The following is a 24,409-nucleotide window of genomic DNA, read 5'->3' as shown; positions in this document are numbered from 1 at the left end:
CAGTTTTTGTAAACAATTTTACTTTCAAATTAGGGGAGTAACTATGGATAGTCGATTTGCACCCAGTATAGCTAATTTCTTTATGGCATACTTGGAACAGTTATATATAATTTTTCATCTTACATCTTTTATGGTAATACATTCTTCTGTAAAAGGTATGTAGATGATGTTTTCCTCCCTCCCCCCATCTACAAAATTTTCCTTCCTTCATAGATCGGCTTAAAACTTTATACTACCATTATATTTTTGGTTCAATGAGTTAAATTATTATTATTATTATTATTATTATTATTATTATTATTATTATTATACTTTATTTATATAGCACTGTAGATCATTTACAAAAGGTTCAATATTTGCACACAGATGGGAATTTTCCATATTTATGTGTGTTTACCAAATGCATGGACAAAAAATTCTGTTCTTTTTTTTTTTTTTTTTTTTTCATTTTGTCCATCTACAACAGTGGTCTCCAAACTGTGCCCTTTAAGAGATTTTGGACTTCATCTCCCAGAAGCCTCAACCATGTTGGCCAATAGTCTGGGTTTCTGGGAGCTGAAGTCCAAAATCTCTTAAAGGGCATAGTTTGGGGACCACTGATCTACACAATAAATTATCAGGTGGACAAATTTTTTAGACTCTAAAGGAATGTGTCAGGAGGAATTTAGAACTCAAATAGATAAGAATCATCCCATTAGGATCACTGGTAATGTTGAAATTAGGCAGATATGATTCCAAGATCGCATCTTTGAGAAGAAATCTCAAAATTGCTCTTCCACCAAATTTACCTGGTCATTGGAATATTCTTATCTTTCACCTGCCATCATGAAAATTGGGCATAGATATTGGTACTTAGTATGGGAGATCTTAGGGCCTAAGCAGACAGGCAGGATACAGTGGACCAAACCTGTGGTATCCTGTGTCTGGTTCAACCTGAGTCAGTCCCTGGGCAGGTTTTTACACTGCCTCCCACCACTGCACCATGGAATTGCTGTGCACCCCATCCTATTACCACCATCACATCTTCTCTGAAGGCCCCCATTGGCACCCATAAGGGCAGGAATGGGTCACCTGGCTATACCCACATGGCCAGGCACCCCCATCTGACATCACAGGCCATGACATCACTGTGTCTTCTTCAGAGAAGACACAGTGATATCGGCAGATAATGGGTATGCAGGGAATGGGCACGTCTGTCATCTGTCGAGTTTCCAGGAAAGTCCATGGCAAACAGCAGTCTTTTTGCCCAGAACTAAGACCCCTTTGGGCCAGGATTGATCTGGGACCACCAGATCAGCGTCTGGACAAGCCAGGTGTAATGGGTGCTCCATGTGTCCTCTTTCATTATCGACTAAGGAAGCTGCATAGATCTTCAAACTAAATACTATTGTTCCCAAAGCATTAAAATGTGTCTTTGGACTTGTTTTCTGTTAGGTCTCACACCTGAAATTAGTTTTAAATCTTATCTGAGCTTCACAGTTTGAGTCCTTCTAGCATGTGCCCCTGAGAGCCAGTCACCTATATGTAGTATATGTGTATGTATGTATGTGTATAAAATTGGTATTGCATATGGTATTAACCTTTGGTTAGTTTGAAGGTTAAAGGCCTTTTGGTGTTTCATTAGTCTGTAAGTCTCTTTTTCTCTCCTTTGCCTTTTGTTGTGACTTTCACTGATTCATAGTTAATACTTTATATGTTTTTGTTTCTTATCCACTGTCTGTTAGGTGGTCCATAGCTTTTCTTTCTGACCCTATGGTCCTTCTATTTTGAGGTAGACAGAAAGGGATTTCTTCTGTCATTTGGTCTCATTATGGTCTATATTTCCAAACGGTTTTGAATGGTTCTTTATGTTTATGAACATATTATCTTTCCATCTGTTAGATTGTTTCTGTTATTGTGTTTGTGTGTTTCTGACTATTTACAGGAAGAATTTATTCAAAACAGCACCAGTACTGAAGAAGAATTTTCCAAATAGGATGATATCTAGAAGTCCTATTCACCTAACATCCTTGCTTCATCTACATTTAATTGTGCCAGCTTTGAGCATAGGACTGTTTGTTCCTGCTAGTTTACCATTTTGTAGCATGTTGTTTCATACATACTGAGTATATTTTGGTGTTGCTTCTGCATTCTTCCTGTTTACACCAGTACACCAGTACAATTTAGTATTCATTCAGTGTTTTTGTGGCTTTGGGTTTTGTGTATCTAGATTTTGCAATTACACGGTTTACTTCTCATGTTTTTTGGAATCGTGTACTTTTATAGCGTTTTGGTTGTTGTCTGGATGTTCAGTGAGCAGCCAGGTGGTCTCCTGTAGTAGTATAGAAGAAACATGTACTGTCAGCCCTAATTGCCGTATCCACAGATTTTTATCCACTGACTCAAACATCCATGGCTTGAAAATATTTTAAATATATATAAATTAAAATAAACCAAAGACCAAACCTTGATTTTGGCATTTTATATCAAGGACACCATTTAACTATGCCATTGTCTTTTTAACAGTACTTGAGCACTCACAGATTTTGGTATCCACAGGGGGTTCAGCAACCAAACCCCAGTGGATACCAAGGGCCCACTGTATTGAGGCAAATAGTCAGCATTGTCTTGTATTATTGTGAAATCTTCACAGCAAATGTGTTGACACTGCTTGCATGATGACCAGCTGCTGTCTACTTAGTTCTCATTGTTTTACACGCATGTCAGAAGCAACATGAGATTCTTCAGCAAAGGGCAAAATAGTATTTGATTCTACTTCATTTTAGGTTACTGACCATAACATAAGTCTCTCTTACCAGCATTGTATATTGTTAATATAAATGTGTGGCTGGAAATGGTTGGCTGGCATCCTGTTCAAGATTTACGATGTCATAAGCTAGTTTTAAGACCTCATAAACTCTCCTGTTCCGATTTATGATCATGAGACCGTTGCCATAATTATAAATGTTCCCCAAACCCCACCTTAAAAGCCAGGCATTTGCACCAATTGAAGGAGTTCTATGGTGCTAGCAAGCAGTACACTTAGTTTATGCATCCAGCTCCCTCTCCTGTGCAAGGTAGTTGCAACAGGACGCCACAGGGCCCCATTCTGCTACTTGTCACACCATGATTTTTTGGTGTGAGGGGGTTGGACATGCCATCCTGCAGTGTCCTGTTGCCCACCACCACAGAACATCTTCACTCGGTGTGGCCATCAAGAGATGGATCATAGCTGTACTTTCATATCTATACCTCCCATGCAGGATCACAGATGGTTCTTTTCTTTGTTTTTAGCAATTGAGACATTGGATATACATAGTCAATTGAAGCCCAGTTATCTTTGAAAAAAATGGCAGCATCAGTGACTCTGTGTGGTGTCCCTTTATCACTGTGTTCTTTTAGTTGCTCTGTTCAGGAACAAGGTAAATAAAAATACATGGATATTGAAAGATGATGATCTCATACAAATAATATAGTTCTTTTCTGTAATATTAGATATACCTATTTCCTGTATATTGGATACAATCATATAAGCAGTGGATATTTTCAAATATGTCTATGGCATATGAACATTAATTTATTAATGTATAGGCCAATTGGAAAGGTAAAACAGCAAGCTACAAATGGCTAACAATATCAGAGATATCTCATATGCAATTAAACCACATAAAAATGAGGGGAAATTGACTTTTTCTTTGAAATATGGCTTGTATCCAAAAAAAGGATAATGTAATTAGTTTACTAATGCAGTTTTAAAATTTAAAATGTGACATGTTCATACAGTATTATAACTAAAATTAGAAAAGTTAGAAGATGGCTTCAGCCATCTAGATGACATAAAAAACTTAGGCTGTCAATCAGAATGGGCTGTCAAGTGGATATACACTTTCAAAAGATGCATAATGAAATCTTGCAATCTTATATGTTAGTGATTTGAAAACTTTCATCTCTTGGCCTCCCAACCCACCTGCACTATTTTTTTGTGACAGCTTCCTTGGTTTCTGACATAACTCCAGTGTAACAGTGTATTATGTTATAGTATAACAGTGTAAACCTGCCAGTCATATAAACAATCTGTCAGTAAAATTATCGTTATAATCTGACTCAAATCTTTCCATGCTTATGTTCATGCAGCCAAAAGAGGGAGGCTTTGGTAGGATCAGTAATCTACTGGATACTGTAAAGTGTGTTGCAGAGACCACTTGTAAAAAATAATGCTGGAGGCAAGTTGATCATCCTGTGTGATTTACATAGTGATGTTGCCTAGCAGATTATGTATCTCATATATACATTGCCTTTATTTGAGAATCTTTTGAGGTACGTGTGTAGTTATATTGATATGTCAAATAAGTAGTTTTTTGTTTATCAAATAAGACTTTGCTTATTTTTTATCACTTGATGTATGCTCTACTGTGTTGTACACTCTCTTTGTCAAACAGCAGCTACAAACAGAAGAAACCAAACCACTAAGATTTATGATTATTTTTCCCTTTTTCAAGTTTGCTTCTCAAAACTCACAGAGTTCTGAGAAGCACTGCCCTTAGCCAAGATGAGAGTCAAGTGTGCTTCCTACATGAAGACAGATTTTCCTACACTAATATACAGGAGTTCAGAGCTTTTATGTTAAGGCTTCCTTCTTAAGCAGTCATGGCAATCATCATATTCCTGCAAATCAAAGCAGTCAGGTTTGATTTATGGTTTATTGTTTTTCCTGGCAAGTATATGAATATTAATGTAAAACTATCTTAGTAAATATTTTTGTGCAACTTGATACTGAATTATAGTAAGGTGTCACTCTTATTAATGTTTTTTAAAAATCAAATTTGTAGATGAAAAGTATAAAAGCTTTTCTGTGACCGCAGTATAATGTGTAGATTGTCTTTCTGTTTCTAAACTATTCCATCTCTATATTTTTTGTGGGTTTTTCGGGCCATGTGGCCATGTTCTAGAAGAGTTTCTTCCTGACATTTCGCCAGCATCTGTGGCTGCCATCGTCTGAAGATGCCAGCCACAGATGCTGGCGAAACATCAGGAAGAAACTCTTCTAGAACATGGCCACATAGTCTGAAAAACCCACAAAAAACTATAGATGCCGGCCATGAAAGCCTTCGACTTCATATTCCATTTCTGATCAGTGAGTGTGATTTCCACAGAAGTTTGATTGACAGAAACAGCCAAGTAGTTTGTGTGGTGAAAGGTACTGATCATGGCATCTTTACTATGAGCTTGTCGACACTGCCGTATATACCAGCTTAATTTTGTCATTTTGCATTTAAACTTCATTTTATCCTTCTAATTTAAATTAGTATTAGCCATCTTAAATTATATCTAAAAAAATTTAGTCTGTGTTTTCTTTATGAACTAAAGTCAAAGTATCTGACACATACAAATATATAAAATACTGAAAAACAGCATAAACTATGTTCCAACAAAGACTTGATACTTCCACTTGGATTCCCTCTGTCGCCTTTGTGCCCTGGGTTGGTTCTCTTCTCCATTTGTTTTTTCTGGTTTTATTGTTATACAGTTGGCCCTCCATTTTCGCGGGGGATCCGTTCTTCCCGCCCTTCCAAGAAAACTGAGGCTTGTGCTTATTCAAGCCCCATAGGCTTGAATGGGGTTTGCCCCGTGCACGGGGCCTGCGCATGCGTGCCAGGCCTGCGGACCATTGTAAATAGTGGAGGCCACCCCTCCATGTATATTCTCAGATCCACAAGTTAGGAGGGGTGACTGTATTTCATATTCTTGTTTGATATTGCCACATTTGTGGCAAGGAACATGTGGCTCTCCAAATGGATTGGACTCTAATCAGCCCTAGCCAGTAAATCTGCTGTGTGACTCAAGTATTTGTACTATCCCATGTAACTTAAGCTGTGTCACAAATAACCATTTATTTTTTAAAAAATACAGTCAGTTGTATTATGGGTTATCATTATGCCTGCAATACATGCTTACCATAATAGCTGCATGTCTTTTGAGTTTTTGCTGTAGAAGCCAATCTTAGATATTCTGGTCTTTCTGGAACTTGGTATGGCTGTGTTTTCTTAAATGGCTAGTTTTGAGTTGGATAGTTAGTTCAAGAACTCAGTGCTACTGTTGTTCACAAATATGTGATGTCGAGGGGGAAAGTCTGATTATGTGCATGTAGATTATTTTAATATATTTGGAGGTGAGAATTTGTAGAGATTGTTCTGGTAATTTAGATTGTGATTCGGTATCCTCAAGCCAGTGTGGCATAGTGGTTTCAGTGTTGGACTAGGACTCTGGAGACCAGGATGTGATTCCCAGCTCTGCCATGGAAACCCACTGGGTGACAATAGATGATGACAATGGCAAACTCTCTCTGAAGAAACCTGCCAAGAAAACCCCATGATAGGTTTGCCTTAGGGTCGCCATAAGTTGGAAATTACTTGAAGGCACACAATAAATGTTGCAAATCCTCAAGTAACATATGTCGTTTTTGTAAACAGCAGTGGTACCTCCATAATTGGTGTTACATAAGCCTCTCTTAAAACAAAACTGCAGTTTCACTTCATCAGTTATTCATCAGATTGTGCCTCACCTGTTGGTTTTTATTTTCGGGAGAAGTTCTGGCTTGTGTGAAAGTGTGATATTTTCTTCATGTGTGAGTCTTGCAAAAAGAAGGAAATAAGATTTCCAATTGCTGTCTGTAGAAGTTCAGAATCATTACATAGAAATCCAGCTTTGATAAACTGGAAGTCATGAAATTTTGAAATCCAGTGTAAGTTTGTTTCATTATATAGAGCCATCAGCTTATGTTTTAAAGTAGTGTAGAACTTTTTAGGGATGTAATAAAGATCCTAGCACATTGAACGTAAGCAACATGTTTTCAAGCTGTTTACTAAATTGACATTTTAATTGGGTTTTTTAACCTTTGTATGAATAATTTTTTAAACTGCACCATGTTTTCTAACTCTGTGGAAACTGCCTCGGAACTTTTATGAAGAGGAAGGTGGAATATAAATAAAATAAATAAATAAGTTATTTTTAATTTGATCTTAGTCTCCATATAGATACAGATTGCATTGTTCTAGTCTTATGAAATGCTGTTAAACTTGAGGGCATGGGAGTGGGATGAATGGTTAAGGATTTTTTTTAATGGATTCTACAATCTCTGTTCCCACAAGAGCTAATTTCTGGAATTTATATTTTAAATGACATATACCAGGGCTTCTTCAGCTATCTGATGTGATGGACTGTAGGTCACCATATTTGTTTCCATTGTCCACAATTGTTTCTTTCGTTCCATACTGCAGACCGGCAACTAACGGCTTGTAGGCTGGCACTGGTCCACAGACTACCACTTTGAATAACACCGCTGTATGTTATTTTTTATTAGTCCTTCCTTTCACATGTGTCAAGACACTTCATACCTAATAGAGTTTTTTAAAATTATTTTTTGCAAACAATAAGCTTTGTTTTTTAATAGTGTCATTATAAAGGGGTAGGGAGCAAGGTGTTAATAGAAAGGAATGAGGAAGGAAATCAGTACAATTCTCAACAGCGATTTCATTTTCATTGGTTAAATATGAACTTCTTTTGGCTTTAAAGGGCATCCAACCCAGAAAAAGCTAACAAGTTCCCGCCAGAGAAGTGGGACACCATTTTACTATGCTACTGTATTTAATGGGACTTGAACATCCACAGATTTTGGTATCCATGGGGCATCCTGGAACCAAACCCCTGTAGATACTAAGTGCCATTGTATGAGTTGGGAGTACGGTTTTTTTATGTTTGCTGAATTTGAAATATATGGACACTAGGTTGCAAATATAGGTATGACATTATTATTATTATTATTATTATTATTATTATTATTATTATTTGTTTTATTATTATTATTTAATTATGTTACAGCATAATCTTAAGAACAAAACTAAACTTTCTGTACGTATACATAACAACAGTCAGAAAAAGGAGAAAAAGAAAAGAAAAAAAGGGAAAAAAGTATATCCATATCCTCTGAGAATTTCAATTTCTACTCCAATTTTTACCAGTTTATAACAGAACATCTTTCTTGATATCAAATGCCTTTCCCCAAAGTTGTGTTATCAGAAGCCATTCTTCGTTTAAGTCAGTTTCAGATCTATTATTTATCAGCTTTGTGAGTCTGTCCATTTCCCTCAAGTCTTGTAATTTTAACATCCAGTCTTCAATTTGCAGTGGTTTGCTGTTCTTCCAATTTTGTGCAATCACGAGTCTTGCCACTGTAACTAAATATAGAAAAACTCTCCAATATTTTTTTCTATCTTTTTCTCCATTGCTGGTAACATGTTTAATAGATAGAATTCTGGTGACATAGTAAATTGGAGAGTAAAAGTTTCTTGGATTGCTGCATGTACCTTGAACCAAAACTTCTTGACCTTCTTACATGTCCACCACATGTGAAATAAAGTACCCTCACTTTCCCCACATCTCCAACATTTTAAATTTGGAATTTTATTGATTTTTAAAATTTTTGATGGGGTGAAGTACCATCTATTTGATATTTTTAGATGGTTTTCTTTTAGTGTTTGTGAGGCGGTGAATCTATTTGTTTTTTCCCAAGATTTCAACCACTCCTCATACAGTATTGGATGTCCTATGTCACGCGCCCATCTCATCATGTTTTCTTTTATTGTTTCTTTTTTGCAAGTCCCTGTTTAATAATACTTTGTAAAATTTTGCTTTAAAAATATTATTAGCAATATGTAATATAGTACCTAAGCAATGTGACGTTCAAATTGTACTTAGCATGGAAAACTGAAGCTGAGTCTTCAACTCTGGAAATAATTTTGTTCTGTGATGTTGTTTGTCCCTCTTATGTAGGATGAGAAGGAATCTAGCAATCTCATGCCAAACAATGGAGACCACGGCCTGGTTCCTGGAAATGACAGATTCAAACCTGTGCTACCTTGGCCTCATGTTGAAGGTGTAGAAGTAGACTTGGAGGCAATTCGGCGAAGGAATAAAGCCAAAAATGAAGGGAATCCTCTTGTTGGTGGCAGTAATGATCAGCAAAACATCATGCAGCGACAGTATCTTACATTTAAGCCACAAACGCTTACCTACCATGATCCTGTATTACATCCTGGAACTCTTGGTAATTTTGAACCCAAAGAACCTGAACCCCATGGAGTTGTAGGTGGTCCTGGTGAGGAAGCCAAGCCATATGTGTTAGGACCAGAGTATAAAGAATCTGTTCAAGCCAGCATAAAAGAATTTGGGTTTAATATGGTAGCAAGTGATATGATCTCACTAGATCGAAGCATTAATGACTTACGACAAGAAGAGTAAGTACCTATTAAGTGCCTCTTTTTATCGTATTTTTTAATGGGATAGGGTACTTTCATTTTTATGTTTAAGGTGATTTCTGGAGGTATCATGATTGGACTACTCCATTTTCACCTTGTTATGAATAAGATTTTAATCTGTTTTTTAATTTTGTATACTTCCTTTCCTGTGCTTCATTCCGTGCTTTGTAACAAACAAAACTTTGTCCAGACCATTTTTGTCAACTTCTTGTGGCTGTCATTCCAGATTTTCTTGCAATAATTATATTCCTTTTGTGTCATCGTATTCAAGTAGTCATCTACCATATATACTCGACTATAAGTCGACCTCATGTATAAGTCAAGGGCAGGTTTTGGAGCCATAATTATAGATTTTGATATGATTCATGGATAAGTTGAGGATAAAATTTAGGGCCATGTAACAAAGGATCGAAATGATGAAGCACAGGAAAACAATGCCAAAGAACTTAAAAATTCCAGCAGGCATCACTGTTTGTGCTCATGTTAAAAACTGGATTGATGAGAGAATAGAGGGAAGTCAGTGCTTCCAAAACAGATTACATTCTTGCTTTTCACCAAGGTATGGTTCCTTTTTATATAAATAAGAGTTAAAGTACAATACTTCCATTGACCCATGGATAAGTGGACTCAGGTTTTTGGGGTCACTTTTTTCACTAAAATTTCTAGACTTATACATGAGTGGTATACTGTATATATATTCTATTATCTACAATCTACACCTTTGCTTTTCTTTTAAGTGGAATAAATCTATTAATATAATTTGTATTTCTTGATGTGTATATAAAGTTCTACGAAAAATGCTGGTATTCTTAGGAGTATGTTACTTACAGTGGTATTTAAAATTCATGTGACTCACAGTATTGTATTCTTGGTGATGGTTAGTGCTTATTTCTCTAAATAAGAAAACAATGGTATAAATTATCCCCAGTTCATCTCTTATATAAAAAAAAAACTCTTCCATTGTTTTAGGAGAGTTACAAGCATATGATTAACTCCTGGTAAAATCAGTGGGGGAAAAATGACTCAATTATGACACATTAGCACACATGTAGTATTCTTGTTTAAAGTTTGTTTGTTTGTTTATTATGCTGCCTTTGTCCCAGAAGGGACCCATGTTATGAGTAGTATAGCAGGCATTCAAACAGTGAGCAATGAATAAGTTAATAAGCCACATTTAATATGAAATTATTTTTCTCTTTTTGATGGGTAAGAGTTGTCCTGCTGCTATAGAAAGGTTTACATAATTCTTTCTACCCTTTTATGTTGCTTGCTGTTTAAAATATAGCCTTTCTCTCTCTTGTAAGGCATAGTGCAAGGATCTGGTGACCATGCTATTATCAGAGCCATTGCCTTGGCTACTGCAGCCCAACTTTTTGTCTGAGGAACATTTTCCACTGTGTGATCAGTGAACAGAATCAACCAGTTGCTACCTTAACTGGTACTTCTCACTGTGTTTATTTTAAAAATTTACTGTCTTCTGCAGAGTATGTACTACACTAAATTCACTCAGAATGAATATTACAATAGTTCAATTTAAGAGTTATGCAAAACATTCTTTCTTTCACATTGCTGTAGAAACTACTAAATGTAATTGTGTTGTGAAATGATCTTGTTTTGTACAGTGTATCTTTTTCAAGTACAAAGCATTGGATTATCCTCTCTCTGTTGCCATTAATAATTTAAGAATCTTACAATTTGGGCTCTGTGATTCTCTTCCATCCAATTGGATAAAGCCAAAAACATGTAGGCTTGTATCCAGAGGTCTCTTTCTATAGATGGAATAGCTGCATCTATATTGAGAAGGCTTTTAATCCTGATGATTCTTTCTTCTTTTAGAAGAAGAGAGGAAATAATCTTTGTTCCCTCCTTTACTGCAGATCCCCATCGTCCTTGTAGTCCCCCAAACCCATTCCAGAAAATCAGCTCTGTAAGATTAGAGTGTACCAACAGTAGCAGATGGAGAGAGAGGAAAAATTCAAATAAGATCCCATCACCCCCCCCCCCTTCCCTTCCCACTGGCTAAACCATCCTGAGAAGACTGTAACATAGCCAGCTCTGGGATTATAGAGATAAAAGGCAGCACATTCTGGACACAGCCTCTGGGGAAGCTAGGAGCCAAGAAGAGGCAGCACCCACCTTCTCTCAAGCAAAGCAGCATAGCAAGAGGGAGATCAACCTGTCCTACTGTTTGTATTCCTTTTACCTTTTCTTTCACTTCCTATAAATTGTGAACCTGCAGGTCACGTCTGTCTAATATTTCAGAAAATGTGTGTTTTCTTAAGTATTTATAAAGTATATAATAACAGTAGCAACAGAAACAATAAGTAAAAGAAAAAGCAAATTCACTTGGGCTGCTCTATCTGGCAAACTGAATCCAAATCATATGAGTTTGTTAATAAGAAAAAATATCTTACTAGCTGTAAGTGTGGTTTCCATAGACTTTTTCTTGTATAAGACTTATAGATGCAAATATTTCAGTGTGTGTTTTGCTTTTATTGTTGGTTAGAATTCTTTGGTAATTATTGTCTTGAATGATCAATACATTTTCTTGATCAGCTTGTTTCACTACATAAAATCTGTCACAACTGTGGCTTTGGCACTAATGCTACTTGTTAAGTGCAAATGTATTATCAGCACATTCTCTTTCTACAAATAGCTTTATCTTGATATTTCCTTAGGTTGAATAATGGAACTTTTGTCATCCTCTCTTCAAGGGGTGGGCTGGTAGGGGCCAGGAATATGGGCCAGAAATATGACCCAGAAGTGACCAGAAATACTTCATTTCTGGAAGGAAGTAACAGAAGATGGTAAAATTGAACCCGATCCCAGAGAAGTAGCTATTTTAATTACTGCACCAAAAGCAACAGGACATTTTGTTTGATTTTATCAAACTAATTAAGCTTTTTGTAGATTAGAGTCCAGTTCATCAGATGCATGAATTGTAATCTTAAATTGGTGGACAGATACACACATAGTGGGGGTGGGTAGAGATTAATGAGTGCAGAGGGCATTTCAACACAAAGAAAGCAGTAACCATTTAGTTAAAGCTAAATAATTTGGTAGCTATTAACAGAACATTGTTGTTTCACAAAGGAGTTCTCCAGCTCAGTTTAGAATGGCTAGTTTAAGTTAGTATTATAACATCGAGTGAAACTGAAAAGTGCTCCTACTTATTTCTGATAGTCACAGTCTTTCATGTCTGTCTATTCTTTTGCATGAAAACTGAGATTTTTCCATTCTGTGTAGACCACAGAAGGACATTACTAACAGATCAGAGTATATATTATGTTACCTTTTGACATTGTAGCTGAACCTACTGCCTAAACGTATGCAAAGTAAATGTGTTATTACTAAAGATTGCCCTTCTTAAATCATTCTAATAATGGCTGCATCCAGGGATGGGTTACTTGTATGTAGGGGAAGAAGGTTGGGTGTCTGGCACAATCTCTTTTGACACTGCAAAATTATGGTCACCTCTCTTTCTTTTGTGTCATGTAAGACAAAAATCAAACCATAGATTGGCTTGGAAGAAGCATCACAGCTCAGTGATAGAATGTGTATTTGGTCTACAGAAAGTCCCAGGTTCAGATCTTAACTTCTCTGGATAGAGCTGGGAAATATTCAGGTTCAGTGTAGACAATACCAAGTTGAATGGATCAACCTTTTACATGTGGTTATGGTAAATTCCTATGCCCTTTTGGGTGTTTATAAACTGATTTATTAAAACTGCTCTGTTGTGGGCACTGTTTGGGGAAGTATACCTGTTTGCAAGGAGCAGAGAGTCTATACTACCCTGAAGTCCCAGACTATGCTAACTGCATTTTTTTCCCGTTCCTAAACTAGACTCAACTACGATGCATTCTGTGTTAAGAGGGTAATGGAAACATTATCCTAGTATCTCTGAATGTGATCAATGTAACAGACTAGGAGAAGCATGTTAGTTCATATGGCACACATTAAAAGATAAGGGCAAGGGGAACAGTTGAGATGCCAGATGGAGACAGGAGTATCTGATAGTATGTTCCTCCAACAGCTGTGTTAGAAGTTGAAATGCTGTGGAATGAGAGTCTTTGCTTGGTGGAGTAGCAGTACAAAAGATTTCACACAAGGTGGCAGCATGCATCAAGTTTTCAAGCAAAAACACTTTCTAAAATGAATCATATATAAAAACACTTCCTTGTTTACATCCAGAAGCCCTTCCCTTCCCATGTAACTTAAATTATTTTTAATTGTTAACAGAAAGAAGACACATTCTGACCTGGCTCATAACTTTAGCCATCTTGTTGACTCTTGATTCCAGTGTGAGATAGATGAGGTATTACATGTTTTGATAAATAGTGAACAGCATAAGCTTTCTGAAAGTTTGATAACTGCTTATAGGTAAAGGAGTCTGCAGATTTTATCTCAGCTTGTTAGCTAAAATCTGGAAACATTTCATATCTGGCTTATGACCATCAGTGTTCATTTTGAAAAGAATGATTTGGCACTCCTCTCTGTATTTAAACAAGAGTTTACCCTTGTCTAAATGTATGCCCTTATGTGTATGTTCGTGGATAATGTAAAATGAAATACTTAATTAGTAGTTTAGTTAATTTTTACCTGTTGGTATTTGAAATATCCACTGGATGTCACTGTTCTCCTACAGACTAGCTCCTTGGTTCATCTAGTTAGATTCTTCTTGGACACTTCATTTTTTTTCCCTTTTCTTTTTTTAAGGTATGCTTATAGTTTGGTTAAGATAACATTCAATATCCTCCATAAATTAAGATTTTTAAAAACGTGAACAAATACAGGCCGTCAGAAAAGTTGGACAGAATTTGCACTATGAATGGCTGTCTTGGTGTTCTAAGCTTCTGAACTTAGGACACAAGATAAAAAGTTGGAGGTAAGGTTAAGGACTTATGTAAAATGGGTAGTGCAGATTTCTATCTTTCTTAGGTTCAAAACACACTACACAAATAATCCAGTTTGAGACTACTTTAACTGTCTTGGCTAGGTGCTAGGGAATCCTGGGAATTGTAGCTTATTGTGGCACAAGAGCTCTGTGACAGAAATGGCTGAATGTCTCACAAAACTACAGTTCCCAAAATTCCCTAGCTTTGATCCAGGGCAGTTAAAGCTGTCACAAACTGGATTATTTCTGTCTGGAGTTTGTTTTGTACCTTAATCATTAGGTATGAGTTATACTTAATACACATTGGACCACATGCAGGCATCACAACAAGTTAGTTGAAGTTCTTCAGAATTCCAGATTGCCAAGGATTAAGCAACTAACTGGTGCTAGGTGGCTGATCGTGAACTTGTGGTCTTTTTTAGCCTGATGTCCAAACTCAGCAGGCTTGTTGAGGGAAAAACAAGCAAGAGAATGCTACTTTTCTGCAGGAACCAGAAATCATGCTAGATGTCTGTGGTTTCTTCAACTGCTTTTCCTGTAAGTAGGAGCAGTTGGGCAGCATGTAACTGTAGTGCCCTGTCTTGTTTTGATGTGTGAACTTGGATGCAGAATAAATCTAGGCTTTCACAGCATATTTCCTTTTGCTATAACTACAAGCCATTTTGGCAGTTTGAAGGCTTCGGAGTAGAATGTCCATATGAGCTTCTATCTAAGTGCACACTATTTCAATACCATTTTTTTTTTACAAATTTAGTACTTTTCCTGATAGATATAATTGTTGTTTTAATATGTTCTGTGAGATAAATTTATATCTGATAAATGGTGGTCTGTTTCTTATAGTAAATTTTTAAAATTGGTTTGGGAGCTAAGAAAACATGCTGGTTTAAATAGTAAACACACAGCCAGGAATACTGGCCTCAAACAGATGGGTCAAAAGAAGCGGTTTCAGGCTGCTTTGGGAGCATAATGTTTAGCCGCAGTATGCCCCCGAAGCATCTGGAAACCATGCCATGCCCATGCTAAAGGAAGAAAAGCTGGACTAAAAAGAAGCTGAAAGAAACCTCCTGTTCTCAAAAAGTGCACACCTTCAACCCTTCATATCACCTGTGCCAGTCTGAGCAAAGATGGTTACTTTAATTTTATTCATCATTTCAAGCAACTATTTCATTAGTTTGTTACCCTTGTAATTCCAGTTCTAAAGTTTACCCTTGTTCAGAAGTAACTAAAATAATTTCTTTGAGGATTTTTTTTTGGGGGGGGGGGATCTGAATGCAGCAGTATGTATGAGGCACAGCATAAGTCACCATTTAAGCCACGTGAAATCCCCAATCTACGCTTTTGTTGTTGTTGTTATCCACCCTCGAGTTGATCTTGATCCATGGCAACCCTGTGCATGAAAACTCTCCAAGTTTCCCAGTGATCCACTGCTCTTCTCAGGTCCTGCAAATTCATATCCATGACTTCCTTAATAGAGTTCATTCATCTAGCATGTGTACTTCCTCTCTTTCTGCTTCCCTCTACCTTTCCTAGCATTATTGTTTTTCCAGTGAGTCGTGCCTCCTCATGATGTGGCCAAAGTACAACAGCCTCAGTCTACTCCTCTTGACTTCCAGAGAGATTTCTGATTTGATCTGCTCTAGGGCCCATTTGTTTGACTTCTTGTCTGTCCATGGTAACCTCAGCACTCTTCTCCAGCACCACATCTCAAGTGAATTAATTCTCTTCATATCCGCTTTCTTAACTATCCAGCTCTCACATCCATACATGGTAATAGAGAATACAGTGGCTTGTATGATTGTAACTTTCATGCTCAGTTGTATGTCTTTACATTTTAGGATATTTTATAGTTCTCTCATAGCTGCCTTCCCCATTCTTAGTCTTCTTATGATTTCTTGACTACAGTCCCCACTCTGATCAATATTTGATCCCAGGTATGAAAATTCTTTTACTATTTTTATTTCCTCATTGCCTATAGAAATAGTAAAATAATTTTCATACCTGGGATCAAATATTGATCAGAGTGGGGACTGCAGTTAAGAAATCATAAGAAGACTAAGAATGGGCAAGGCAGCAAGTGGAGTGAAACTGCATTATTTCTACAGTGCAGATGCAGCACCAGTGGCTTCAATTGGGTTAGCATTTTAAGAGGTACTATATAGCCAAGTTTGTTTGCACCTGTCCAGCACTGAAAGCACTGCACTGGTTGCCCATTTGTTTCTGGCCCCATACCAGCCTACGTGTCTTAAGCTCTGTGGAGGCCCTACTCCAGATTTCTTCCTTATTGAAAGTGTTCTGTGTAATCATAAAGGAGATAGTTTTCTTAACTGTATTACTCCAGCTTTGTGGTTATCTTCATAAAGAATCTTTGTACAGTCTTTGTAGCACCAGTATGTAAAAAGATCTTGTAGTACATTTGAGACTAAGGGAAGGAGAGAAGTTGATAGCATAAGTTTTTGTAGACTTCAGTCTACTTCCTCACATGCATGGAGTAGAGTGGAAAGCCCAGGCACAGACCTATATAAGCAATCTGTATGTAAGAATGTCCATAGGAATGCAAAACTTTGTGGCTGTAGAGATGAGGTGATGGACATTCTCACTCACAGACTGCTCATATAGGTTTGTGCCTGGATTTTCTACTCTATGCCATACATCTGAGGAAATAGACTATTGACTTCTTTCTTTCACTTAGTCTCAAAGCGCTACAAGATCTCCCTAAATACTGATTTTCCAGACTACCATGGCTATGTCTTGGATTTGTAGCACAAGTTAGGGCATTGATTTACCTGGGCATTTCCTTTGTATAACCCTTCAGTATGCCTGAACAAGCTTGTTTGGTGTCTTCTATTATGTTTGTCTAAAGTTAATATTTGAATGTTTTATTACATTATATGAGATTTTAAGCAATGTGTTGTTTCTATTGTTGTACAATCAGACATTTGTATCCACAGATTTTTATCCATGGATTCAAACATCCACAGTTGCAAAATATTTTTAAAATCTTTAAATTCTAAGAAGCAAACCTTGATTTTGCTATTTTATTTAAGGAACACCATTTTACTGGGCCATTGTATATAATGGGACCTGAGCATCCATAGATTTTGGGATCCATGGCGGGTCCTGGAACCAAACTCGAGTGGATATCAAGGGCCCACTGTATAGAGATCCTATTTTGATGAATGGCAGTATAGAAATATGGCTCTAAAAGCACTGGTGTACTAGTCTATATCTGGGCAATGGCACTCTCTCGTCAAAATCTATACCTTTTTGGCTGAAATTCTGCTCAGAAGGGTTTCCCAGACAGTCCTAGCATAAGGATATGTGGTGAGAGGAGAAAGATCACACACCTGTTTTTCTCATTGGAATAGTACCCTTGGGTCTGCACTCTTGGGTGGGGGGCTGTTTAATTAATGTATTTAGTCTGGAAAGACAAGATTTTCACTTAATAAGCACCTGGATTCATTTATGAAAGTGATGCCGTGAGTATGTTTTAGAATACCATTTTAATTGGTATTCTGTGTGTGTATCTCGTTTCTCTTTTTTCAGCCTAAACCAGTTTTCTGCATTAGTATGTCCAAAGCAGTGGTTCTCACCCTCAGGTTTTCAAACATTGTTGACTGCAGATCTGACAGTCCTTGATTTTTGACCATATTGGAAGGGGGGTTACAGGACCTGAGGTTAAAAACCACTTGGAGACCAATTTTTAGAAACCACTGATCTAAGTGACCTTTTTTTCCCCATGCAAATTGAATATGAAAATATCTGGGTTTTGATACAGATGTATGGAAAATATTGAAATGTAACACTTTTTCAAATTGCAGGTGCAAATACTGGTACTATGATGAGAATCTACTCACTTCCAGTGTTATCATTGTCTTCCATAACGAAGGATGGTCTACACTCATGAGGACGGTTCATAGTGTTATTAAGAGAACACCAAGGAAGTATCTGGCTGAAATTGTTTTGATAGATGATTTTAGTAATAAAGGTAAATGTATTTCATGTCATTACTAAATAGAATAAAAACTGAAGTCACAATTTTACAGAAAAGTTGAGCCAACAGGCAAAGTATTCTGCTGATGTGTAGTTTTTAATACTCTTGACTAGATGCCAGTTTGCAGGTTTAAGAGTATTGGGCCGTTAATCTTTGATGGAGGAGTTTGTAGCATGCTTCTTAGTATAGATTTGCATCATTATGGGTTTGTTTGGGTTTTTTGAATGCCTGGATGAATTAATGTACTGTAGTTTGCTCAAGCCACAGAAGTATTTTGAACTTTGTTCTTTTCCAGTGTTATTTTTTCCCTTTGGTGAGATGCTCAAATAATGACTGTACTAAAAAGAAATGTAAATGCTTTCAAATTTGGCAGATGCCTGTCTTTCTATTATTTTAAATTGGTGTGGGAATTGTGTGTATTGCAAGCTGCATGTAACCCTCATGACTTCTACTTTCTCTCCCTTGGCTCTTACAGTCATCTGAATTCTATATCATTATCATCAACAACAGCAACAATAACATGCCCCCCAAAGGAAGTCACACACCTAGAAACCTCCAGGGAAAAACATTATTTTAAAGCTGCTTTTGAGGACCATGAATGTCTTTGAAAAAGCCCCAAATAGCTTTTTCAAAGTCAGAAATTGCCAGTGGGTCACTTCCACATTTGAATAAATAGAGGGGGATGAAGTCCATGAAGGCCTATAGCATTTGGGTCGGAGACAGCCCCCAAGCCTTTCTTATATATCTACTCCTGCTTTAAATGAAGGCTTTAAAGCCAAATTCATTTCGCAATCTGAAATGGATGATATTCTTCAGAAATAATGTAAGAATTTAAGAATTTAATGTAAGAACTAAAGGCATCATCCAAACTTTCATAATTGAAGATTATGTGGTCAGATGGATGAGCAGGTGCAGATGAGCTAGAGCTGTCGGATGAATATATGGGGTTAGGGTTTCGGCTTCCTGTTAGATATATGGATGAGACTTATTAGCTTTCCTTATGGATATTAGAAGACAAAAGTATAAAGGATATCAGAATAAGTGACAGTTATATGTACAGTTGTATATGAAAATGTAACAGGGAAAATCTAGAAGAGTAATAGCACCCAAACTGTGTGAAGGTTCATAAGGAAGAACACATGACAAAAAAAAAGACATATTCAACAAGTCCTCCTCGTCCCCCTGCACAGTACATTTGATGAAAGGAAATGTTACTATTCCTTTTGCATATGAAAGTGTCCCCTTTTTAAATGCATTTCTGTTCAAAGTGGAATATAACAGAGGCCCAAAACAGATAGGTAAAAAAAGACACCTTCTGCATGGTTTGGGGGTGTGGCAGTTAGATGACACATGCTCTCAAACCGCATGAAGGCCATGCCAGGGCACAAAAGGAACGGCTGGCCTCGGGATCATGGCATTTGGTCCCTCACCACATTTACTTGTGATAGTCATAAACCTTGATAAAGAGTCATGGGTATTTTCTTGAATGTATTGCAGTATCTTTTTGATATCTACATCTGCCTTCAAATTTAGACATTAAGATTTATTGTGGGGTTGAATGCTACATCTCCTGCACCACTCCCTGGACTTGAAAAATGCCTTATAAATGTTCACATTTTATCATGTGAGTTGAAACCCTTCATTTTGTTTGTTTGTTTGTTTGTTTGCCATGTCAAAGGACACCTATTGTCACTTTCCTGCAATCAGTCAAGACTTTCTTACAACATTGAGGTGCACAGAAAAAAAGATGGAACACTTCCTTTATCAGGGCACTTTCTGTTGTTACATTTCCTTCTTTCACATGGCTTTAGCACATGACTGGAAAAGTATTTCAGGGCTTGTGCCTTTGTATTGCCAAGAGGGTCAGAGTCCATTAGGCATCTTCCTTCTATAAATTCACACAGCCCTTTCTCTATACTGGCCTTTTCACCATTATAAAGGCACATGTCTTTTCTACTTCCTTATGTACTTTTTAAAAATCGAAGTAATGTTGGTAGTAATTCTGAAGTGAACTTACCATCAACAAATATACCCATTAGTGATGATTTAATATTCTTATCTTCCAAGACTCTAAATATTTAGTGAAGTACACATAGTTTGTTTTTAATATAGATTTAGTTTGTGTTGTAAGCGCAAAGCTAAATATCTTATAACATATATGGACACTTCTTTTTTTATTATTTGATAGCACACTTAAAAGAGAGACTAGAGGATTATATTAAGCAGTGGAATGGCCTTGTAAAGATTTTTCGAAATGAAAGGAGAGAAGGTTTAATTCAAGCTAGAAGCATTGGAGCCCAGAAGGCTAAACTTGGACAGGTAGATCACTGTTTGCTAAATAAAAACCTCCTTTCCCTACAGTCTGCATTTTGCTTTTAACAAACTTTAAACCACTTGATTATTGTAACTGTAGTTCTTAATTGCAACATTGCGTATAGCCTTTTAAAGATAGTTATTAAAATGATGTCAATCTAAAATGCAAAACGCTCAAGTAAATCAGTTTGTCTTTTGTGCAAGGAAATCTCAACTGAGTTGGAATCTCCTTTCCTCTTTATTTTAAAGGTTTTAATTTACCTTGATGCCCACTGTGAGGTGGCAGTAAACTGGTATGCACCACTAATAGCTCCTATATCTAAAGACAGGTAATAAATTCTGCTTATTTCCATATTTCAGAAAGTCTTTAAAAACAGCTTTATAGTTTGTTGCTCTCTCAGGTTTCTGGGTGAACCTTCTAGCTCCTACTCCAAGTTGCCCAAATAGCTGTCTGCAGGTTTGCTGATATAATTTTGTGTTTACCTGCAAGGCTATTCTGGGGGGGTGCAGGTGGTATAATTACATCAACAAACATGGTTTGAATTCTGTTCATAGCAATAAAACATTTGCCAAGATTGAGGACAGTCAATGTACAGTGAATAGTATTTGTAATTGTACCATATGTAGTGGTTTTGGCAAATGGATAAACTGGAAGGGAAATAGTCTTGGAATGATGTGCATTTGGGATATGCCAAAATGTCATTAATATGATACAAGTTATTAATGTGCCTGTTTGCATAAACCCACAGATAGTTAAAACAGGGTGTAAAATCATAAACATCATCTGTTGAAGGTTTTGTTCTGAAATTGCAAAATAGAATTGTGGTTGAATAGTAAATAATAAAGCATGATGTTGGAACTTACTCTTCATTCTCTTTTTCCTCCATCCTTTTGTGCCCGTTAAATAATAAAAATAATATTAAAATTTGGATCAATACAATAGAAGAGATTATTCTGGCTTTCTACCTTACATCAGAAAAAACAGCCACTTTTCAAATGCATATATTAAGTATTTACAAAGTCTAATTGATTTAGTGCCTAGCTTTAAATTAGACCTCTTTTTTTTTTTTAATAAATAAGTTTTAACCAACCTAATCTTCTCACAAAGTAGTAGCCCTATGAAATTCAAGGGGACAAACATATTACTGCTAAAAGTACAACAGTATGTTTTCCCAGGATGAAACATGCTGCTTCTGGAAAGTATGTCTTCAAAAATCTATGAAGGAAGAGGTAGGCTGGTATACTCAAGTTCTGCTTTCAGCATGATTGTATTCTTATATTACTTTAAATTCATCCTGCTAATGCATATTTTTTTCCTCTGCTTCCTTCCAATAGAATAGCAGTGTCTGTATATGTTTCTTCTGATTGCACTGGAATAAAGCATAAAAGATAGCAGGCAATGTATTAGATTAGACAGTTTAACCTTGTCTCTTCCCCTTCCATAAATGTTTCAGAACGACATGCACTGTACCTCTAATAGATTACATTGATGGGAATGACTATTCCATTGAACCACAGCAAGGTGGGGATGAAGATGGCTATGCCAGAGGGGCCTGGGATTGGAGCTTACTATGGAAGCGTATCCCATTAAGCTACAAGGAAAAGGCAAAAAGAAAATACAAAACTGAGCCATATCGGTAAAGAATGCTGTATCATTCTATTGATCTTTGTAGCTCATGCTGATCTAAACCCTTTCATTTTTCCCCCTTTCTTTTCCATGAACCATGATTCGTTTAAATGTGTCATGTACCTGCTCTCATCCTCACTGCCACCATCCATAATCCTGCAGAACCACATGCACTGTACCGCTTATAGATGTCATAGATGGCAACACTTATAACATTATACCCCAAGGGGGTGGTGACGAAGATGGGTTTGCTAGAGGAGCATGGGATTGGAGTATGCTGTGGAAGAGGGTGCCCTTGACCAAACGTGAGAAGGAAATGAGAAAGACAAAAACTGAGCCGTATCGGTAATCACTAAACCACTTACGTGTTTCTCCTTTTCCTAAGGATGTGCTGAACTATTAAATACTTGCATGAACTCTTCAGAGCTTTTAAATACCACTAGCCAAAGCAAATGCTTTGTCAGGAAGCATCACTCTTCACTAACTCATGGTCAGGCTCTTCTAATTATAGCCTTACTAACTCCTTTTGCACTTCTCTTTGCATACTCAGTTCTCTAAGCAAAATACAGGTTTGTTCTTACTTGGATTGTCAAAACATATGATCTTACTATTGAACCTTAAGGTTTTTTAGAAATGGCTTAGTATGCTATGATTCTATCACACTGTTAAGAATAGCAATCATTTATCCTGTTTCAGTGCATGCATTCTGCACGTTAATCAAAGGAGTTGGTTAGACTGCCCTTGTTTGAAAACACAGCTTTATAGGACAAGAGCTGGGGACGCAGAAGGCATAAGTGGTTTTATATTTTAAAAACCTACAACTTTAAAACCCCATTTTTTGAGTGGAACAACACAAGAGCCAAGAAGCACCTGTGATTTCTCTCCTTTCCCCAAAATTCCTCTGAACCGCTGGATCAAAGCAGCATCCCTCTGCAATACGGTGGACAGGAATGCAAAGCAACTGCTCAGAAGTGGGCATGACATATGAGTCTGAGAAGACCTTGGTCAGAGCCTGCTCTAACCTGCTGTAGGACCATGCAGCAGAAAAAAGAGATGCTGCTTTGTCCTGCCTACTCAAGTGAGCTAACAGAAGTTTAATTGATGGATATTTCCAGGAAGAAGATGCACAGTTAATAAATCTAAGCACCTTATTCTGTTAGGTAAACAGGAAAAATTTTGTTTCTTTTGATTTCTGCAGTCCTCTTTTGCTTGCTTCCATCAATATTGTCCAGGCTTGATTTCGGCCAAAAATAAATAAATAAAAATTTAAAAATATATTTGCCTAGAAAGACTGAGTTTTTCCCAATATCACTACTCCCTTTCCCTAAATTAGTGAAGCTGTGGTTCTGCTTTGTTTCCATTAAGTTTTACTAACTCTGCAACTAGATTTACTCTCATTTCAAAGCTTCTTTCCTTGCGAGTAGATTAACTATATTTTCATATTCTTTGGATGCATCTATGCAATTTTTAAAACTAGTGCTGCTTTTCATTTTGCTCTCACTTTATGAAGTCTTTGATAAATTTCCAAAATATTTTGAAGAAATTATGAAGCTTTGGTTTTGACCTCTGACAGAAAAAAGATATGGTGATTCCATCTCATAACTCAGTACTCAAATAAAGGGTGAAACAGACTAGCTCTAAACACCAGCTTCCTGGTGTCTTGAGGGTGTGGCATTTAGATGTCACATGCCCGTAAGACACCTGGTAGCTGCCTGGCTACCCAGATATGGGCTGGCTTCTGGGTGTTCCGGCGGTGTAGCATTTATACACTGCACGTCACAGGAGCACCATAAAGCCGCAGGTTTTTGTCCGGAAAAGCCACCTTTGTGCCCACACAAAAAGGAACTGCAATTTGCCACTTCTTTTTGGGTTGCCAAAATGGTGGATTGGGTCCACAGCCCCAATCCAACTTTCTCAGAGGCAGCTTGAAGCCACCTTTTTGGGTCAGTCTGTTTTGCCCCTCAGTTACTGCAACAGAAATAATTTAAGAGTGGACACCTGGGCATTTGACCATTCTGGTTAATATGGGCAAATACTGCCAAACAGCCTATATATTATGTACAATTTTGCCACAACTGTGCAGACTAGGGATATGCTGTGTGATTTCTCTCATTGAAAAAAAATGTGGAAGGTCAGTTCTCCAATGCACTGTTCTCATCTTGTATTGCAGCCTTTGTGGTTGCTTTTGCCTTTTTAAAAAATGTTGAGAGAGGAAATCACAAAAGATGTTGATTGCACCTTTGTTGGGGTCTTGTTTTCCAAAACTCTTAATCATTACAGCTTGCAAACAG

General features: G+C 37.1%; 1 protein-coding gene across 4 annotated transcripts in view; it reads left to right on the top strand.

Annotated features, from left to right (window-relative positions):
* The window catches only part of GALNT7 (polypeptide N-acetylgalactosaminyltransferase 7), a 61,929-nt gene that overhangs the window by 20,453 nt on the left and 17,067 nt on the right, over positions 1 to 24,409 (top strand). For 3 of the 4 annotated variants that reach the window (XM_042468410.1, XM_042468407.1, XM_042468411.1), the window contains 5 exons: positions 8,809 to 9,272; positions 18,006 to 18,172; positions 20,367 to 20,497; positions 20,741 to 20,820; positions 22,281 to 22,463. In XM_042468410.1, the coding sequence (XP_042324344.1) occupies positions 8,809 to 9,272; positions 18,006 to 18,172; positions 20,367 to 20,497; positions 20,741 to 20,820; positions 22,281 to 22,463 (1,025 nt within the window). Of the gene's footprint in view, positions 1 to 8,808; positions 9,273 to 18,005; positions 18,173 to 20,366; positions 20,498 to 20,740; positions 20,821 to 21,945; positions 22,129 to 22,280; positions 22,464 to 24,409 lie in introns of all 4 variants that reach the window. The other variant, XM_042468408.1, reaches the window with a different exon arrangement.

Source organism: Sceloporus undulatus, chromosome 5 (genome assembly GCF_019175285.1).
Source record: "Sceloporus undulatus isolate JIND9_A2432 ecotype Alabama chromosome 5, SceUnd_v1.1, whole genome shotgun sequence".
Lineage (NCBI taxonomy): Eukaryota > Metazoa > Chordata > Lepidosauria > Squamata > Phrynosomatidae > Sceloporus > Sceloporus undulatus.
Note: the sequence above shows the minus strand (reverse complement) of the source record. Positions and strands in the feature narration are given on the sequence as shown.